Raw genomic sequence first — 18409 nt, forward strand, 5'->3', positions numbered from 1 at the left:
ACTGAAGTTGAGCGTCGGTGCCGGTTTGTAAGGAAACTTTGTGACTCAACAAAATGCCGCACCGGCTTCAACAATACGACATGAACCGTGACTATTATTTAACCATCAATGTGACTATTAATTAATGTCTTTGTGAGGTAGTTCTTACAGAGAGCAAGTCTTAACAAGTACTCCACTGAACACGAACTTTCAACGCTGTGTTTACTTTGCTTTTGTTAAGTTGCAAACCGGTGACTTAAGTTACTTCACGGTACAATGCGACACCTGTCGTTAAGTGGAATATTTGCAAATAAAGACTGGCTCGATACGGAATGCTCTGCTCGATCAAGGGTTTACATTCTGCATGCCCGGCAGACCGTACTTCTCTTAACATAAATGTTTTGCTGTCTTATGTAAAGCAACAGCGTGTAAGGAAATCTTTAAGTAAATGTTACTGTGTGAACAAGAAAAAGAACTTTCAAGTTGTCAAAACATTTCATAATACGGATTGTACCTCGAGAGTGCCCGCACTTATCTAATAAACAAACATCCTTATGTACAGCGAAGTTACGTCTTGCGAAACAATGGTTCTACATTAACTATAGTGGGCTGCTTTCTCATTTTCGTCTTCAAAGCAGCTAGCGATACCCCATGTGAACATCGAGGATAATCTATGGCAAAGCTTCTTGTTTACTTTTATATCTTAAGAAAAATGTTTTGACATCGCGAAGTCTATGGCAGTACAGAAAATTTGTAAAAATCGTAAGGGCCGACCATAGAGATCATTTTGGGGTTTGAGTGACATCAGCTAACAGACCTGGACCCGGACCTGCTGAAAGATATGCAATAGAACATAATGCGGGCTGACAAAAATATTGCTTTTAATCTACGAAACAAACTGCACGTACGTTTTTATTACAACCTCGGACAACAAATCACAAAGGCACAACATGTCACAACGACAAGTCCTTTATTTTCTCTAAGTTCGTAACACATTGACCAACATTTCCCGCCACGTTAACCTAGATCTGCGTCAGCTTCACAGTTTAATAGTTACAATTCTCACATATGAAAAATATAGAATATGCGAAATGCATTTCTTTACTCTATATAGTGACTTGCCTGCTCTACAGTGCTTTATATATACATAAGTTAGAGTTTGTCTACAATTAAGTGGACGGACAACAATTCCAGTTTTACAGTAAGTACAATGAATATGAAGAGTTTTGATGAACAACGATGAGTGTACAGTACACCTACCACAGTTAGCCCGGGACAGCCTTCATTCCTGGCAACCTGGCTCTTGCCATTAATATCGAGTATTCGGTATATAGCATCTTTTTTTAAACAATTAAAGGTCGAGATTCTAAGATAGAAGTCTTAAAATCATGTAGTTGAATTTTCTTTGCTCAATAATCTGGACATCACTGACACGCCCTCTTCATTAGAGATCGCGACCTCCCTGCGACTGCAGACAGACCACAGACCTGGCAGGTCGCTCAACAAATTCCAGAGATAAGGAAGGAATTCAAGCTCTTAAACTTTAAAATCACATCTTGCGTCATATTCCAAATGATAAAATCTTGAGTCACACAAAGCAAATTTGGGTCATTGACCGGTCGCTCAACGATCACCGTCTAGTGGAAAGGGGACCTAAGAGTGAACGTCGTGAAGCCCAGGTAGTACCCTATTCAGTGTTGTGGTGCCGAGACCCTGATTTTGCGTCCAATCACCGGGGTAACGTATTCCTATTTACCGAAAAAGTCAAGAACGTGTAACACTTCGTCAATCCTAGTTTAGAATGCCAGTTTAAACATTTAGGCAGCTCTATGCTATACAGGAAAAGTCGTTTGACAGAGTTCCAGTACTAATGTTCACAGTTACCTATAGGCATTGGCTCATATGCCCACAAATCGATATCTACGAAATTCAATTTGATAATGTAAGCAACAAGAATCTTAAACGTTTAGATTCAAGTGTCAAGTGTTAAGTGCTAATGACCGTAGATACGGTATACAACCTCCTATATTGAGTGGCCATATAAGCAAAAACAGTAAAGTTCCACATCGCTGATTAACAAGAGTAATATTACAAATTCCACTCCAAAAGTACGGATACCCAAGTCTGCGTTTGTATTGAGAAAATAAACGTCTTCCACATTTTCTACCCCAAATTGACATAGTTAAAATGTAGACCCAAGCAATTGGTATAACACCAAAAGGTTATCCAAAGCGTTTTATGCACAAGTTTCTTAATAACTAACTTCCTGTCCATACTAGTTACAATAAAAGTTTGTTCGACGACATGACTGTATGGAACATTTTTTAAGTCTGGCGTATGGTTTCATTTCTTTTAGAAAAGATCTGTTCATAATTTGACATAAAACGGGAATAAAATAAGATTACAAATTACAAGGCAATTACAAAGGAACCACGAAATACAAGAAAACATAACAATAACCCGGATGGAAACAAGTCTCCGAATGTTGCCACACAACCAGAGGACTGTACAAAACGTTCTGAACAAATGAAAAAGACAATATCTAATTGCTATTCTATCACGAAAAGGCTTCATTGCTAAGTTTCATTGTGTTACAAAGGCCGCCTGTTTAATAATTTTGCTTAATTGTTCAAAATAGCCACAGTAATGGTTACATATCCTTTTAGAAAATCTTTGTTTCTCAGGATAGGTTGATTTGGCCCTGCCCTCACAAAGATTTATACAATCACTTCGAATACAAATAAACTCCTGATCATTCTGTTTAGTATGTTTATTTTTGATGTTTGATAAAGGTTTCTCAAGCTGCTGAGAGGAATTTTTAAGTAACAGATTTGGCTATAACATCAAGTAATGAATTTCATTACTTCCCTACTTATTGTAGACAAGACTGATGCACCACAGCTTTCTCTGGGATACACAAAATGCCTTGTACTTTACATTTCAACCCACGGCGTCTTCATGTATTGAAAACAATGAGAGGTAAGATTCATTTACAAGACATCTCTTTCTTTCAGTGCTACCCAATGCATACAGTCACGTTAGGTTACTGGTCTGTAGGCGCGCACATTACCTACACACCGGCTATTACATCACAGTTCTTCCGTTCTCTTGTAGTCTAGGACATACAGTACGGACTGGTCCTGCCAACGTCTAACACGGAACTTCAATCAGCGTTCTATTTACATGGACGTGACAGACTTTGGTAAGAAAACTTCAACCATTCCAAATACAGATGTCAACGGGGATGATATTCGAGTCAAAGGACAGTGAAGACCTCAGAATCAGTCAAAGAATGGAATGGATCCTGTATCTGTTGAAATAATAAAACTATTTTTGTTAACGCAAATTCGCATTCAAATTGACCGACACTGTTGCAACTTAATTTCTGAATTTCTGAAATTGCCCAGGTTTGCTTACCAAGGTCTGGCGTTTGGGGACAAAATAGACAACAAAGCGCCCTATTTCCTGAAAGACAACATTTGCGTGTTGGCTTGCGCCTACTTCTACCAATAGCAGCACACATATACTTCTGTTATGTTTGACTGTAGCTAAGAAGTCATTCCTTCACTCGTACAGGAATCAAACATTGATAATACATGCAATGTTATACTGTTGGTTAAATGCCATTAATGCCCAAACGATAAAAGTGAACGCGTCGCTAGTATTTAGCCATACAAATGAGAGGCTTTTGATCCGGATCCTGAGAACAACAACACAAAATTGCAATTACATGACAATTTCCTGATTAATAATGGAATCCTGAAAGGGGGACGGAATATATAGTTTCATAGCCAATTAAGAACGAGTGTTAGATCTTTCGTCTATAGTAAATATAATTAGTACGTCTTGGTTATTCATAGATAAATTCTTTATTTCTTGTTTGTGAAAACACGGCTTGGATAAGCTGAATATATGCAAGAAGTTACGATCGATTGATCGATTTATTCATTGATTTATTGATTAAAATATATCTTCAGTGATTCGATTAATGTCCCTGCTGCAGATCGTGCCACTTAGCTATTTGCCTCCGCGGGTTTTCGCACACCTCCTTCCAGTGCTCGAGGGTGGAGGGCGTCTTTGCCCGGCCGCCGAACGTCAGCCGCCCGATCTGGTCGTTCTTGGAGACCCGGTCGTGGTCCAGCACCTGGAGCTCCACCGTGATGTCCTCCAGACCCTCCGACGGGACGTCGAAGATGAAGGATTCGTTGAAGACCGGGTTGGCGGTGTGACGTTTGACGTGGGTCTTCTTCTTGGCCAACTTCTGGTCTCCTTGCAACAGGCACAGCTTCACGAAGGGGTCTAATGTAAAAAGGAAAACCAGAAAGTTGAAACAATATACACTGTTTTTCTATAGGTCTCCACCAAGTCTCAAAGGCCATGGGCGATTAAAAGCCACTAAAAGCCACATGAGAATTGGGCAAGGAAGATGAAAAAGAATGAGTGTATGCCTTATAAGTTATAATTTACCTGCTCTACCTCCCCTCCTTAGTGCGTTTAACTAAGACAGGTGAAGATCTTCCACAATCCATATATTTTGATACTATCCGTTATCACATTTACCACAAACTATATAAGGACCAAACAGCATATTTGTCAAGTCTGTTTCATGTAGATTGTTGCAATTGTCACAGGGAGACACAGGGCCCGTAGCGTCTTACCAGCAGGTCCCATGAGGTTGTAGCCCGTCAGGTTCCTGGCCTTGAGGATGACGACAGACAGCCTGTTGGCGGCGGGCTGGTAGCACAGGGACACCAGAATCTCCCCCTTCCCAGAAGGCTTCTGCTGCTGCTGCAGAAGTAGACGACAGGCATTAAAAATTGAAGAGCGCCGAACTGACATAGTCATAGAGGCGTCTGGTAGATCCAGAGCTTATCAGGTTTTGACGTTGATGTATATTACAGATGATGGAAGCGACAATTTAGAGATGATTCCATGGAGTGAATATGACCTTCGCAGATTGCAATGTGCATCACGTCATATGTGTCAGCTTGCTTTTTTTCCATTATGCACTGCTGTCCTAAGTTCACTTCAGAGGTCACAAGGTTGTTGATAGCGTCTAATGCAGCACCACCTCTAACCCCTCTTAGGACAAGATGCCATCAACTATAGCTATTACTGATACAGGCGTAGATCACTGTGCTCACGGAGCTACATATCACAGAAGACTGACATGCCCTTTGTCCGACTACTCAGGCTACAAGCTAATGTGATGCAACTTCGTACGTGAGTCATCACGACTGATATGTTAGATTCTTTGGGGGGCATTATCCAGGGTGGTTTTACAGAAAATGCACCTTACCTTTGTCTGTTTTCCAACGATCTCGCCTGTCATGGTGACCTCTCCCTCAGTCATGTCGACCTTGGCCAGGGACATGGTGACCTCCCCGATGAGGTGATCCCTCGAGAAGCGATCGAAGCTGAGGACGGAGAAGTGGAGCGAGATTCCCGGGAGCTGGCCGCGCTCCAGGCCGAAGAACGTGAACGTCTCCTCGAAGACGGGGTTTCTCGTGCGGCGGAGGACTCGTGTCTTGACCTTGTGCTTCTTGTCCGGGAGGAGACACAGCTTGATGTAAGGATCTGCCGAGCCGCTCTGCGGGTCCCGGATGGGCAGGTCGTTAGCCTTGTGGATGGTGACTCTGAAGGCGCTCTTATGCATGTCGTAGCCGACGCTGAAGTTGAGGGTCCCGAGGGTTGATGGCGGCGGGACGGTCTCCATCCTCTCCCGGATCTGATCCAGCTTGTTCTCCATCGCGTCCAGGCGCGGAGACCGCTGGTTCACCTCGTTCTCGATGCAGTAGTCGGTGCTGACCAGGCCGGGGTCGATGGACAGCGTGTCGCTGGACGACGTCTTGATGTAGGTTTTGGTCTGAGGAAGAGGCATGGAGAAGGACTGAGGTAGGATGGGTATGGCGGGAGAGACCGGCGACATCCTCTTGGACGGGTCGCTGATCGTGCTCCTCGGGGACGAGCTGTCCGTCCTCCGCCCGTTGTTGGGAAGGCTCTGGGACGAGGACGAGGATCCAAAAGAAGTCTCGCGGAGGAGCTTTCGGCGGTGACAGCGGCAGATGCAAACGGTGACGGACACGGCGATGGTCAGCACGACGCTGCACACCGTCCCGATGACCGCGGGGCCGGATACTGTGGAGGACAAGGGTCAACGTCAGAAACATCATATTTCCATAGAATATTAACAACTTACGACAAACTTGACATGATCACACCGTAATATCATTTTAAAGAAATGCAAAAGGAGTGTACCCAGTTCTACACGTCAGTGAAGAAAAAATATCCGAAATAAAACAATATCATACTGAATATGCATTCATATGGCTCACACATGCAAACATGATGGTGACAATGACAAAACACATATGACCAGTGTGTCCTCCGGTGGATCGAACCAATTCTAAACTCTCCTCTCTTTCTACATTGAACAAGCATTACAAGAAAGAAAATTACATTTCAACCATAAAGAGCCTTGACATTCGTAGGGCAATCACACAACTCAGAATTAGCTGTCACAAATTAAATAAAGAAACCGGGAGATTCAAAAAAATCCCTATCGACCAGAGGGTTTGTCCATTCTGTCCAGAGTTAATTGAAGACGAATATCACTTTATGATTGTATGTCCCAAATATTCTGAAATACGCAATTCTCTATACAGAAGGTTGTCATTTTATACACAAGGATTTATCTCAATGGACCTGAAGTGCAAATTCAAATACATCATGACATGTGACAATCCCTGCATGGCAGATATAGGAAAATATATCAAAGAAGGTTTGGATATTAGAAACTCCTCAACTGATTGTAAAATCTTCCAATGATTGTAAGAAGCTTATCCCACACTACAACTCCTGTATTAGTTAGTTAAGCTATAGAACTGTAGTTATGTAGATGCCATACTTTGTACCTCATACAATTGTTGTGCAATAAAGTTATCTTTATCTATCTATGGTTATATTTGTGGGTTGATAAAAATTCTCCTTCGTCTATCTTACATAATTGGTTTTTATCAGTCTCATGCGAAAACACGCAAATCTGCTGAATTTTCATATCGTGCGCGCTTCGTTCGAACAACACGGCACGTATTGTAAGATTGGAAGTATTTCATAATTGGTTGATGGATTACGGTTCAGCGTAACAAACATCCAAGGCTGTCTGAATAAGCCGATGCCATTATTGGAGGGCGTAGCGTTATATGGCAGTCAGTGTGAACACAACATCCAACATGGTTTCGCATATTCCATGTCATCGTGTAGGAAAATTACACGACCTCCATTTTTTTCTGACATAGTGCAGGAACGTAAGCAAAATACCCAAGGGCGGATTACATCAGTATGAATCAGTGACCCCCTTCTAATTTTAACAGGCTGATTATTTATTAATGACCTGTTGAAATCGTTTTCTACCCTGGCCAGTAAACTGTTCCGTACATGCCTTACACGACCGATGTTCTCAAAATGGGATAGGTTCAAGGTTCGTTCGTTCGTTCAGGCCCCGGTATGGGCACACACATCATCAGCAAGTTCCCTTGCTGCTGCATTCAGTAGCAGGGTATATTTCTACGGGCAGGGGTTGCTCGCCTTCCCCCTTTAACGAGGCACCTCCGCGAAAAAGGGACCACCATTTCACATCCCTTTTGATAGGTGGGTGCAGCCCCAACCGAGCTCGAGAGGCAGCCCCATCCAAGATTTAACCGGAATCTTCCAGTTATCAACTAAATTGGAACCAGAGGATCAGCTGTAGCGACGCCTACGCTACAGGGACATCCCATAGGGTCAACGTGACGCGACAAAAATCATTTGCTGTAGTGTACCTTTGACAAGCCCTTCAAATGTTTGCTTCAGCCCTTTACGAAGCATTACAGCATTGTTCGCCTTTGCAAGACCGATTAGACATTTCTTTTAAAGATCTTCAAAGACTACCTCCTCTAAGATGAGATTTGTATATTTATCATTCCCCCTTATTTCCTCATGTTTCTCTGCTTTATCTTTGACTGCTACGTGACCTAAAACTCGATAAGCCAAACATGTTTTGTCGTTTTCCGCCCTTGGCATTGTAACAGCGAAAACTGGCACACACTGAGTGGGCCTCTGATGATGACTAAGACGATTGCATTTCAAAGATAAACGAAGTGAATCTTGTAGGCAGCAGATGACTGATAAGGAGGTTGCCAGTCATAGATAAGTGACAAAGAGATCGCATTTTTTACATGACTGACAAGACTTATTGCGCTTCAAAGATAAGTGACAAGGAGTTTGAATTCCCAGATGTCTGATAAGAATCGTATATTTTAAAGATGGCTGAGAGTCACGCAGTTCGTAAATGACCTATCAGCAACCAACAATTCATAGATAACTGACAAGAAGTTCACCTTCAATAAGAAACGTGCCTTCTAGGATTGACATTGCGTTTTTCAGATGATTATCGAGAAATTAGCCTTTCATGGCTGATTAGACAGAAGCTTGTAGTCCATAGATGACTGGATAGAATCCTGCATTTCTAAAAAGGTAAGCGCCCACTCGTGACTGATTTATCGGCTCTTCATACAGTTTGTGCGGCACTTCAAAAGGCGCACACATGACTTTATACAGACTTTGCAGAGTGATACAGGCATGTCGGATATTGCGCTTTCTGATCATTTCACAGCCATCAAGGGTCATTAAAGATGGTTTGCGGCCATTGACTGTAAGTCTTTAGCTCGTGAACTTTAGGTTCGACACATTCATAGAAAATATACCATCTTGCAGGGGTAAAGGTACAGCCATGTGAAAAGTAAAGCGGTCATTCTCAACAGAAGTGAAACATGATGCCTCCTCAAGTAGCTAGTGGTACTACGTCTCGGGGGTTGGCTAAGCACACCAGGTCACCTCTGCTCTTCTCGATAAGTGTTGGTTCTGTTGTTGACACGAAAGGTCGAGTAAAAAATTAGTATAAAAGAAATAAATGTAGTGTCACCACAACGAATTTCCCACATAACACAACATAAGACAAGGGTTGCATTAGATGTTAGATTGGGTTGTAGATGCGTCTGTCTCCAGAACGTTCTGTGGTATATAAACCTTAAAACATTAGTTTTCTTCTTCTTTTTCGGTACCCTCGAACCACCCCTACCAGGGCACGGGTATCACTGAGGGGAACGTTTTTAACTGTACAAAAATGAAATTAAACTGATCCAGAATCTGCCGTTATTTCACCACCCGCTAATTTTCATGCCGTGACTTAATTTTACCACTCGGTGTGGTGCAATCAGTAGTACCATAGATTTAGATTCTAAATCCTGACGTGTATTCCCAGCTTGTCACAAGAAGAAATCACAAGCACAAGTAGCTACCTCAACAGACAGAAGCTTCCACAAAACGCCACGAGAAAGGCAAGAAGGCAGCAGCGTCGTTTCGCTGAACAGTATTTAATGGTATTCAGAGAGAGCGGGGAGTAATACGTTTACTTGTCGTGTTATTAGATTAATCAGCATGTGACTGTCAGACGTTTGATTCAACAAGCCGTCTGGAGTCCCAATCAGCGGAGATACATTCTCCCCACAACCCGGCGTGACTACAAATGCATTCGTTATCAACTTCTGTAATAAAACGTCTGCTAGAGGTGCTGCAATATGTCGCCATATGTCACACAATTCTGTCTCCTGTAGCTGCCTTTAATACAGACGATTTATCGGCCTATTGCAGAGACTTCTGCTGAAGGCCACTGTCATTCGTAGCCGTATGCCAGAAAACTTGTTTTTCTCCAGTTCCGCTTTAAGCTATTTTCTTTCATCCTTCATGACTTACTTTGAGGTTCGACGTTTGAGACACTACTCACCCTTGGCACGAAGCGTTTCTTTTCTAAAGTCAATAACTCAAACTCAAACTCAATAAATGACACAAGCGCCATTAAACAGAGAGCAATCCCTGATAGAAAGTATTACGTAGATGTGCGTGTGGGCGATGCCGGCGTGCAGGACGTGACCAAAATCAACCCATGGGTGCACTTCCCACCCAACGGCTGTGATATCATCGGAGCAGAACGGAATTCTAACATCCTAGCCTGATGAGGACGTGGCTAGCGGCAAGTAGGGAAAATGATACCCGTTATGATAATGGCTGAACGGCTATTACATGATTGCAGTAACGGTAGACAGGCGACAGTTAGGTCAGGGGTTAAGAACAAGTCTTCGATCTGCAGGAATGAAGATTTTGGCCTTTTAAAGCAAGTGTGGGTGGTAACTAAGCTAAAGTTTATCACAATTTTCTTTTCTTTTGGTTTCCCCTTGCATATCATCGTTGGTCATTTCAAAACGTTTAAATGACTTGAATATAAGCTTCCTCGTTCATACAACACGACAACCGCCAATGGTGCGCCTATAGATCAGTGTTCCAGAGAGAGCCGCCTCAGTCTGGTCCCAAGAAATGCTTGATTTTTCCAAGAAATGCTTGATCTAATCGCTTCCCTCCCAGACCCCGCCCATGTAGTATTGTTGAGTTGTTCGGAACGGCAGCTAACATCGGCAGTAACCCATAGTTCAAAGCCGGGTTAACGATAATCCAAAGTTCCTTCCCTTTGATAAAGACTGTTGCCGTTGACCCCACCACTCTTTAATTATATCTTCCATTGCTGCTCCATCCCCAGCTTATGAAAAAGCGGCTCTTAATTTGTTTCTGACAAATTGCCAAACTAGTAATACCCCCGCACACCGACTGAGATGATAACGTTTCCCATTAAAGTTGAGAAACAGACTGCTGAGAGGAGATAAAAGGAACACAAATCAGCCGACTTTTGCCGGGATTAGTGAGTGGGCGAAATGGGAGGACTGACCAAACCAGGGGAGGATACGCGTGGTCGGGAAAATGCAAAATTCGGCAGGAAAGGCGACAAGGTTTGATTGTCAGGGACAAAGAGAAGATGGGGTCATGAGATTTATGAAGAAAGAGTAACATTCCATTTGGAGGCGGTAATTTTATTATTAAGAACAGTTTGGGAGGGAGAGGTGCAATTCTTCAAATATGATGTGTTCAAATTGCAATCGCAAATATGACAGAATTGATAGCGGACAAATTGTTGACAGATGGATGCCTTTACTTCCTTGTAATGACGAGGATCGGAAGGATGTACCCGTAGAAACCTCACAGTTGAGCTCCTGGTTCCCATTAGTTGGTAACTACTAAACTAGGAGACGCAGGTTCAATCCTGGGTAGGGCATGATCTCGGTCTTTCGGAAGGGGGTCTCGTGTCCGTAGACGTGTCTCGAGCACGTAAAAGGAGGAGGGCTAGCAGCCTCTCTCTGTAAAAATATACCCTGCTACTTGGCATTTCAAGTATCCGAGTGAACGAATGTCGAGGACACTTCACAGCATGTCTGTTACGTCACCATGGAATTTGTTTCCTCTGAATACGAAATATGTGGTGATAACTATGGAAGTAAGCAGTTTCATAATTTCGTCAACCTCTCGTTTTATTCGGCGATTTAGTATTTGTCATCTAGCAATCTTCTTGTAACAATGGCCAAAGTCTCCGTTATAGGGTGTTTGTGAATAGTGACACAACGTGTCTTCGATAAGGATGGAAGTAATTTCTTGGACCAGGTGCTTTGAAGTGTTCACATTATAACTGGTGTTACCCACTAACCACCCAACAGATCTGCTAGTGCTCGAGACGTGTTGTAACGTACTATGGGTCGCAGTGGTGTGCCTGGTTTGTGGATCTATGGTGTGCAGTACATTCTGTGTATGTTCTCAGCAGTGGTATATAGGTGTTTATATTGTTCGTCTGTAATCTTATTCTTTCCCTTGAGGTTTGATCACAGATAACCCATAAATGTGTCTACAGAATGGTGAGCTCTTGGCTGGGAACGAGACAGTTGGACTGCTGCCTCTAACGTGATGAGGACATCGATGCAGTGACGCAGATGGTTACCATAACAACGGGATTCGTTCCTGCGTTATTCGCAGTAATTAGATTATTGCCCCCAGCGCTACACCCTGCTGTTTATCATCATCTGCCGATGCCAGGTGGCACTTTCAATGCGACGTCCCTTCAAATAGGGCACAGGAAACGAGGCCGGGACCGCATCTGGTTTGACGTCATTAAATCGTATGTCTGTCGAAGTGAACAAACAGCTAAATCACGCGGCAAGCCCGACCTACTTTTTATGACCTTCGATTCTGAAGGCTCGGGAGAACGTCATCTTTTGAGGGGGAAGAGAAATAAAAGTCCAATCTTCAGTTTGCACATGACTTCTCCCGAAATGGATTCATTGATCTTGAATAACGCCAATCTAGAAGTAAAATATTTCCAAAAGTGTCAATCTTAAGCTTAGGTACGTTGAAAATACGTACCGATATCGTATTAGTCACAGCATTAAATGGTAAATGCAATGTGAATTCTTTTCCAGAAGCCTTTGCTCCATAAAAGAAACTATATTTTAGGTACGATTACATTCAAGATAACTAACAACCGCTTTCGAAAGAACGGGGGATTTGTACCGAAATGCGTCAGGCTTTCGTTCGTAAGGCCTGAGCATTAGCGGCCTAAAAGTAGGTGCCGATCGTCTTTGCTCATACTGCCAAATTATAGGCAATGGATCATCATTGGCGAATAACGGCGATCTCCTACACGGGGGATTTTTTTCGAAATTTTTCTCACTTAAAGTTGGACGTTTTTAAACGTATGCGGCGTTAAAAAAGGTGCCGATCGTTTGTGACACAGGTGGGGTAACGCGCGCGTAGATTGGAACGAGGAAGGAATTGGACAGCCAAATGATGGATGGGCGTGCAAACTACGACCGGGATCGTAAACTACATGAGACTGGCAGGAGATAAGCTGGGGCAATCGGACATAGATGACCCCTACAGGACTCTCCAAAAAGATTGCTGTACCACCGGTCTTCTCGTCGTGCCTGTGAGACCGCCATTATGTATGGAGTTTATTCAGGTCACACTGGCGACAGCCTTGGTGCTGAAATCTCGGGTGTTATTAACCCTGTCGAAGATCGATTGATTTGAGCCCTTTTTTACGCAAAAGAAGCACGTTCCATTTGTGAGTTTGTTTTGACTACATTCTGTACACGTAGCTGTGGTATCGGAAAGATGTCCACATTTAGAAGTCCTGACTGTGGTCTCCACACCCACAACCATCCGAGGCAGGAAAGACATTGCCACTAATGTTTCCAGGATGGCCATTGCCTACGCATATCCATGAAACCTGCCGAACATGATATAAAGAGGCAGCCTTATATGGAGAAGTCCATTTTCAAGCCTTCCTTGTCGTTCTATTTTCGTCAACACGAATGGGAAGAGAGATATATCTATCTCACATCTAATGGCTTCTTTGATAAGAACAGTGCCTCCCTTGCCCTAACTTCTGGTCTAATTTCCGGCCGAGCGCTCGCGGCTCACCGTATAGTGATGATGTATGATTTTAAGAGCATCGCTAAATTCACCTCCTGCTCAGATCTTGAATGGTTCATTAACTGGCGCAGGCTCGGTGCAAATTTCCGACCGACTCCTTCGCCTTGGCGGCGAACTGCAGAGTAGTCTACGGAAAATTGATGTCATTGAAGGTCACCGGGGAACAATATTGATGCCCTTGATAATGGAATGAAACCAGTAGACGGTGCACTGTAACTAGTGTAAGGCAAAAGAAGGGGTAAACATCCGGTGTTTTATTGGCGCGATTGATTGCGGCTTTTAGAGGACACGGATCCTACTAGGGAAGCGGGTTCGTTACTCTGATGGGGCCGCCATATTACTTCACTTGAACGATAGCCTGACGTGGATTTGACGTCAGAGCCTCAATCTGAATTCTGTGGGGAGGTTGGCTGAGAACGTGCCCAGACTGCTGAGCGGGACCGTAGGTGGAAGAAAGGGCTTTCTCTGCATCTGCAGGGAGGCACACGAATTTCCACGATGATTAAACTCTACGGAATAAAAAGGTATCCAAGAGCGACTTCAAAGGATGATGCATGCAGCCAATAAAGATAGGAAAGGTGTAATATCCCCGTTATCGTCTTCAAAAAAGCTGGTAAATTACATACTGTTCACTAGCGGGCAACAGAAAGATTAGATCAGAGCAGAGTTGCGTAAGACCAGGAGGGACCTGATGAGCAATGTTTCATTCTCATTAGCGACGTGTTACGCACATCCTTCTCGGATACGCTAATGACACCACTAACACCAACTCTCATTCATCTATTAGGGGAGAAATGACTGCTTACTCATATACATTAGACTCCAAGTCCACCCCCCCCCCCAAGTCCTCCCCATCCAGAGGCCACCCCATTTTTAAGGTATCAACATGAATGTCGATGGATTACAGATATCCACACTACATGCTGCACTGATCTCCGGCTTCATCGATGCACCAAGGTCATTTGTATTCAGGCGGTTTGCAGAAGATCCGGGGGCAGATTAATTCTACTCTGACTGAATACTAGATTCTACAGAGCCGATTTTAAAATAGGCTCGTTGTGATTTGATCTAAGCTTTTGCTGAAGAGCAGATTTTTTTAAATCTTGAATAATAAACAAATTTCAATATAAAAAATAGACTGAAAGGAAGGGGATTTTTCAATTTCATTTGATGCCATGTAAATTAAGTTTGTTCCGGCTTATTTACATTTCCAAGAAAGCTGAATTGACATCTCCGGTTTCCTCCTTTTGAGTCAGCAGACGGGCTGTTCTAAGGCTGTTCTTACAAACAGAGTGAAAGCTAAACAGCCAGGTACTACAGGGACATGTCAGTCGATACGGGAAATGTTATATGGCACCATTGTCATGGGACCCACGGCAGATAGGAATGGCCATTTTAGAAACAAATAAAACGGACATGTGGATACTCAATACCCAAATGAAATTTGGCCAGCTGGGGGATAGATTATTTCTCGTAATCCGATGAATCTCACTAAGCTATAAATACCAGGGAAAGTGCAGCTGACCACATGACTCTAACATGATCAAATACATAGCCTCTCCAGAAATATCGATTCCATTGGGCGTCATAAACGCGTGGTTGTATCCGTGTACCAGATCGAGTTAGTGGCAACTCAGCGTTAACTTAAGAGATAGTTTGATCAATCTAACCTGCAGGCAAAACCCAGAATATTGCCTACTGAGGAAAATCATAGAAAGAAGCGGCGCTGACAAAGCTATATATAGTCTGTCAGCTTGATGTGATGTTGAATAACTGACTAGAATCACAAGAATGAATGACACCACCACAAACATGCTAGGACAGTCCGTTGAAACCCATTTTTCTCCGATAACAGCGAGTATGTACACTTCAGTAACCCATGTCATGGTCTTGTATGCATTCCGAGAACCCAAATCTGCCGTTAATCCTGAACAGCCTCTCCGAATGGGACAGAAACCATCAGTCGGCGCCATTGCCTCCCCCGCAGGCGCGCGGTGCGCGGTGAGTCTCCTCCGGGACCCGGTCCTGCATATTTCATCATGTTCACATACCTGATCCCGAGTCCGTCAAGCCGACCTTCGGGAACCCTTAACATAAGCGCACACTGTAGACTACTAGTCCACGAAACAACGACACAGGACACACAGATGATACACTAAAGAAACTAGCAATGGAACCTTGTTGAAAACACAGATGGAATCTTACATGTGGGTTTCGCACACTTACTTGATTCAGATGCTTCTCCGTGTTGTCCCATACTGCTCGCGTGATTTTGCGCCGGGAGCGCTGGTTGCTCCTCTCGTCGTGGAAGGAAAGAGTCCTCGGTTTAGGGGATAACAGCTACCGTCGGAGACTCACATTCTTTCAGTAACGGTACCAGAGAGATAAATTCCACAGGAATAGACGTTAACGGCGAGAACTCGGCCGTCAGGAGAAGGGGCAGAAATCAGTGAGATGGTGGTTCAGCGAAGCGCGTTGTCTCTCCACAGCCAGCTAGGCTGCATTAATGAGATTCATACCATGCGCAGCAATGCGAGAGTTCGCATGTGATGAATAATTCATACACCAGGGCGAATCTATACTGCCGGGGACGTCTTATATAATAAAAACGCCCAATGATCGCCGCGGCTGCAAATTTCCCCCGCTCCCATCTGCTGCAGGGTACCCGAGTAAATCTTTTACTCCTCCGAATGTGTCCTTTGCGAAGATGTTTTAGTACGACTTGTTTCGTACTTCACAGCCGGCTTGTGGAAAACAGTCCCATTAAGAAATACGTATGTAGGCGTTGTTCCCGGATTTTATGTCAGCGCCGCCGTGACGTCAAACTTACACGACTTGTGTTTTGAGCGGGCTTTAGGAAGAGTTAGCAATCAACCCTAAGATTTCGGCGTAAAGCGACGGACGTGTTTTGAACAGGCGGCTCGAGGATTACTGACAAATTCGTCAACACGCCGTGACGTGTTGTCGTCGTCAGGGCAGCGGGAGCTCAGTGTGTTTTCCACTCGAGCCGGAATCATGCCGCTTTAAATGGCACTACAGCCTGCGCTTTTGCCTCCTTTAAAACCACCGACGACAGGCCAATCGATCTCCCGTGAAAGGATTCGTGCGCTGCGGCTGAGATCGGTGACACGAGCGGGGTCTACTGCCAAACATCTTGCGTGCGAGGAATAGTAGTGTTCGTGATACTTTCTCTGGGCTCTCATGTAGCGCTGACAACATAACACTGTCTGTCTAGGACAAATTGTCTATAACTACACCGTAAAATTACCTCTCTATTATCACTTTATTGTCTTAAATTTCATCGTTAACAACTTAAAAATCCATCTCTAGCTGATTATAGCACATCATATCCGTATAGTGCTGGTACAAGACGCCTCCTTCAGTTTTTCATACGTCACGCCCCCAACAACAAGCACACTTTAAAAAATACGCCTGTTTGTAACAAAAATAGAATGGTCTGAAATTACTTTTTTCGAAAGGCTAGACGCTCCAACAGTAGGAACCAGAGGAGCCACATAAGTATATGAGTATATGTAAGGGGCTAGGAAGTAGTCCAGCTTTAAAGTTTTCTTCAATGTAACGTTATCGTTCTCATTAGTACATTACCGGCGTGGTCTGTTCATCAGATCTAATACCAGTAGCAAGGTGAGGTCGGCATAAGACTGACATTTCCTTACCCATTATTTCGCAATCAGTCAGTGATTCACAAACACACGGGGGTGAAATAACCCATCGCGCAGCCCGGGCTTGTTGGAGCGATACGGCCTTGTAACGCGCTGAAGTTAACGATGTGGAGTCACATTGCTGCTCCGCCAGTATTTTGTTCCGTGGGTGGTTTTTGGACTAGGATTAAAGGTTATGCTGTTAGGATTAGGGTCAGGTTAGGGTTAGGGTCAGCCTCCACAACGCGACCCCTCCTCCCCAAATCCAATCAGACATCTGTTTGAAAATCATCACACTCCACGAGTGTGACGCACGTCTTTCCCTCAGGTACACTGGAAACTGCAAAGCAGTGTCAGAGCATATTTGAGACAGGGGCAGAAATTTGGCTTGACACCCCGTTCACGACATTCACGGGAATGCGTGTCCTTTCCTCAATGTCCGCACTTAATATCATGCCTTGATTACACAAGTGCGATCAGATGACAGCGTGTCAGAGAAAATCAGGTCAGGAGGAAATGAGGGCTGAGCGTACGCACAGGAGATGTAAAGGGGATAACAACAGGAAATACTCCAGGGCGGAAGGCAAGGCCGGAAGTCAAATGATATCAGGAAGTAGATGAATGTGAGTTTTAACATGTGTGCATAGGACATACCGGTTTTTCTGTGGGTGATCAGTGCCTAGCACCAGGGACATGTATGTTTACATACGTGTGGATTGTGTTTCACCAAACTCATAAATCATTTGTATGCTCATAGTTCAGCACCGCGGATAGGTACGTCCGTATATAGTCAGGACAGGCATGTTTGTATGTAGTCAGTGTTCAGCACCACGGACAGGCATGTCTTAAGTCAACAATGTTCAGCACCACGGACAGGCATGTTTGTAACTGACCAGTGTTTAGTACTATGGACAGGCATCTTGGTATGTAGTCAGTGTTCAGCACCATGGACAGGCATGTCTTAAGTCAACAGTGTTCAGCACCACGGACAGGCATGTTTGTATGTATGTGGAAAGTGTGCAGTACCACGGACAGGCACCTTTGTATGTGGACAATGTTCAGCACCACGGACAGGCATGTTTGTAATTGACCAGTGTTCAGCACCACGGACAGGCATGTTTGTATGTGGAAAGTGTGCAGTGCCACGGACAGGCACCTTTGTATGTGGACAATGTTCAACACCACGGACAGGCATGTTTGTATGCAGTCAGTGCACAGCACCATGGACAGGCATGTTTGTATGTAGTTAGTGCTCAGTACCACGGACAGGCATGTCTACCTGTATGTGACACTTCACATACAGGTAGTTCAGCACAAGGGACAGGTCTGTGGGTGATATTGAGCACCAGGAGTAAACCAAT

At 44.0% G+C, this 18409-nt stretch overlaps 1 protein-coding gene across 1 annotated transcript; it reads right to left on the reverse strand.

Moving 5' to 3' along the window:
- Positions 1 to 930: 930 nt before the first annotated feature.
- On the reverse strand, positions 931 to 16249 carry LOC118409560 (synaptotagmin-4-like). The gene is made up of 4 exons (XM_035810667.1): positions 15613 to 16249; positions 5279 to 6117; positions 4638 to 4767; positions 931 to 4278 (listed from the first exon to the last, which is right to left on the reverse strand). Exons 1-4 carry the CDS (start codon positions 15641 to 15643, stop codon positions 3965 to 3967), a joined length of 1314 nt encoding a protein of 437 aa, XP_035666560.1. The 5' UTR covers positions 15644 to 16249; the 3' UTR covers positions 931 to 3964.
- Between the last annotated feature and the right edge of the window lie 2160 nt (positions 16250 to 18409).

Source organism: Branchiostoma floridae, chromosome 2 (assembly GCF_000003815.2).
Source record: "Branchiostoma floridae strain S238N-H82 chromosome 2, Bfl_VNyyK, whole genome shotgun sequence".
Classification (NCBI taxonomy): domain Eukaryota; kingdom Metazoa; phylum Chordata; class Leptocardii; order Amphioxiformes; family Branchiostomatidae; genus Branchiostoma; species Branchiostoma floridae.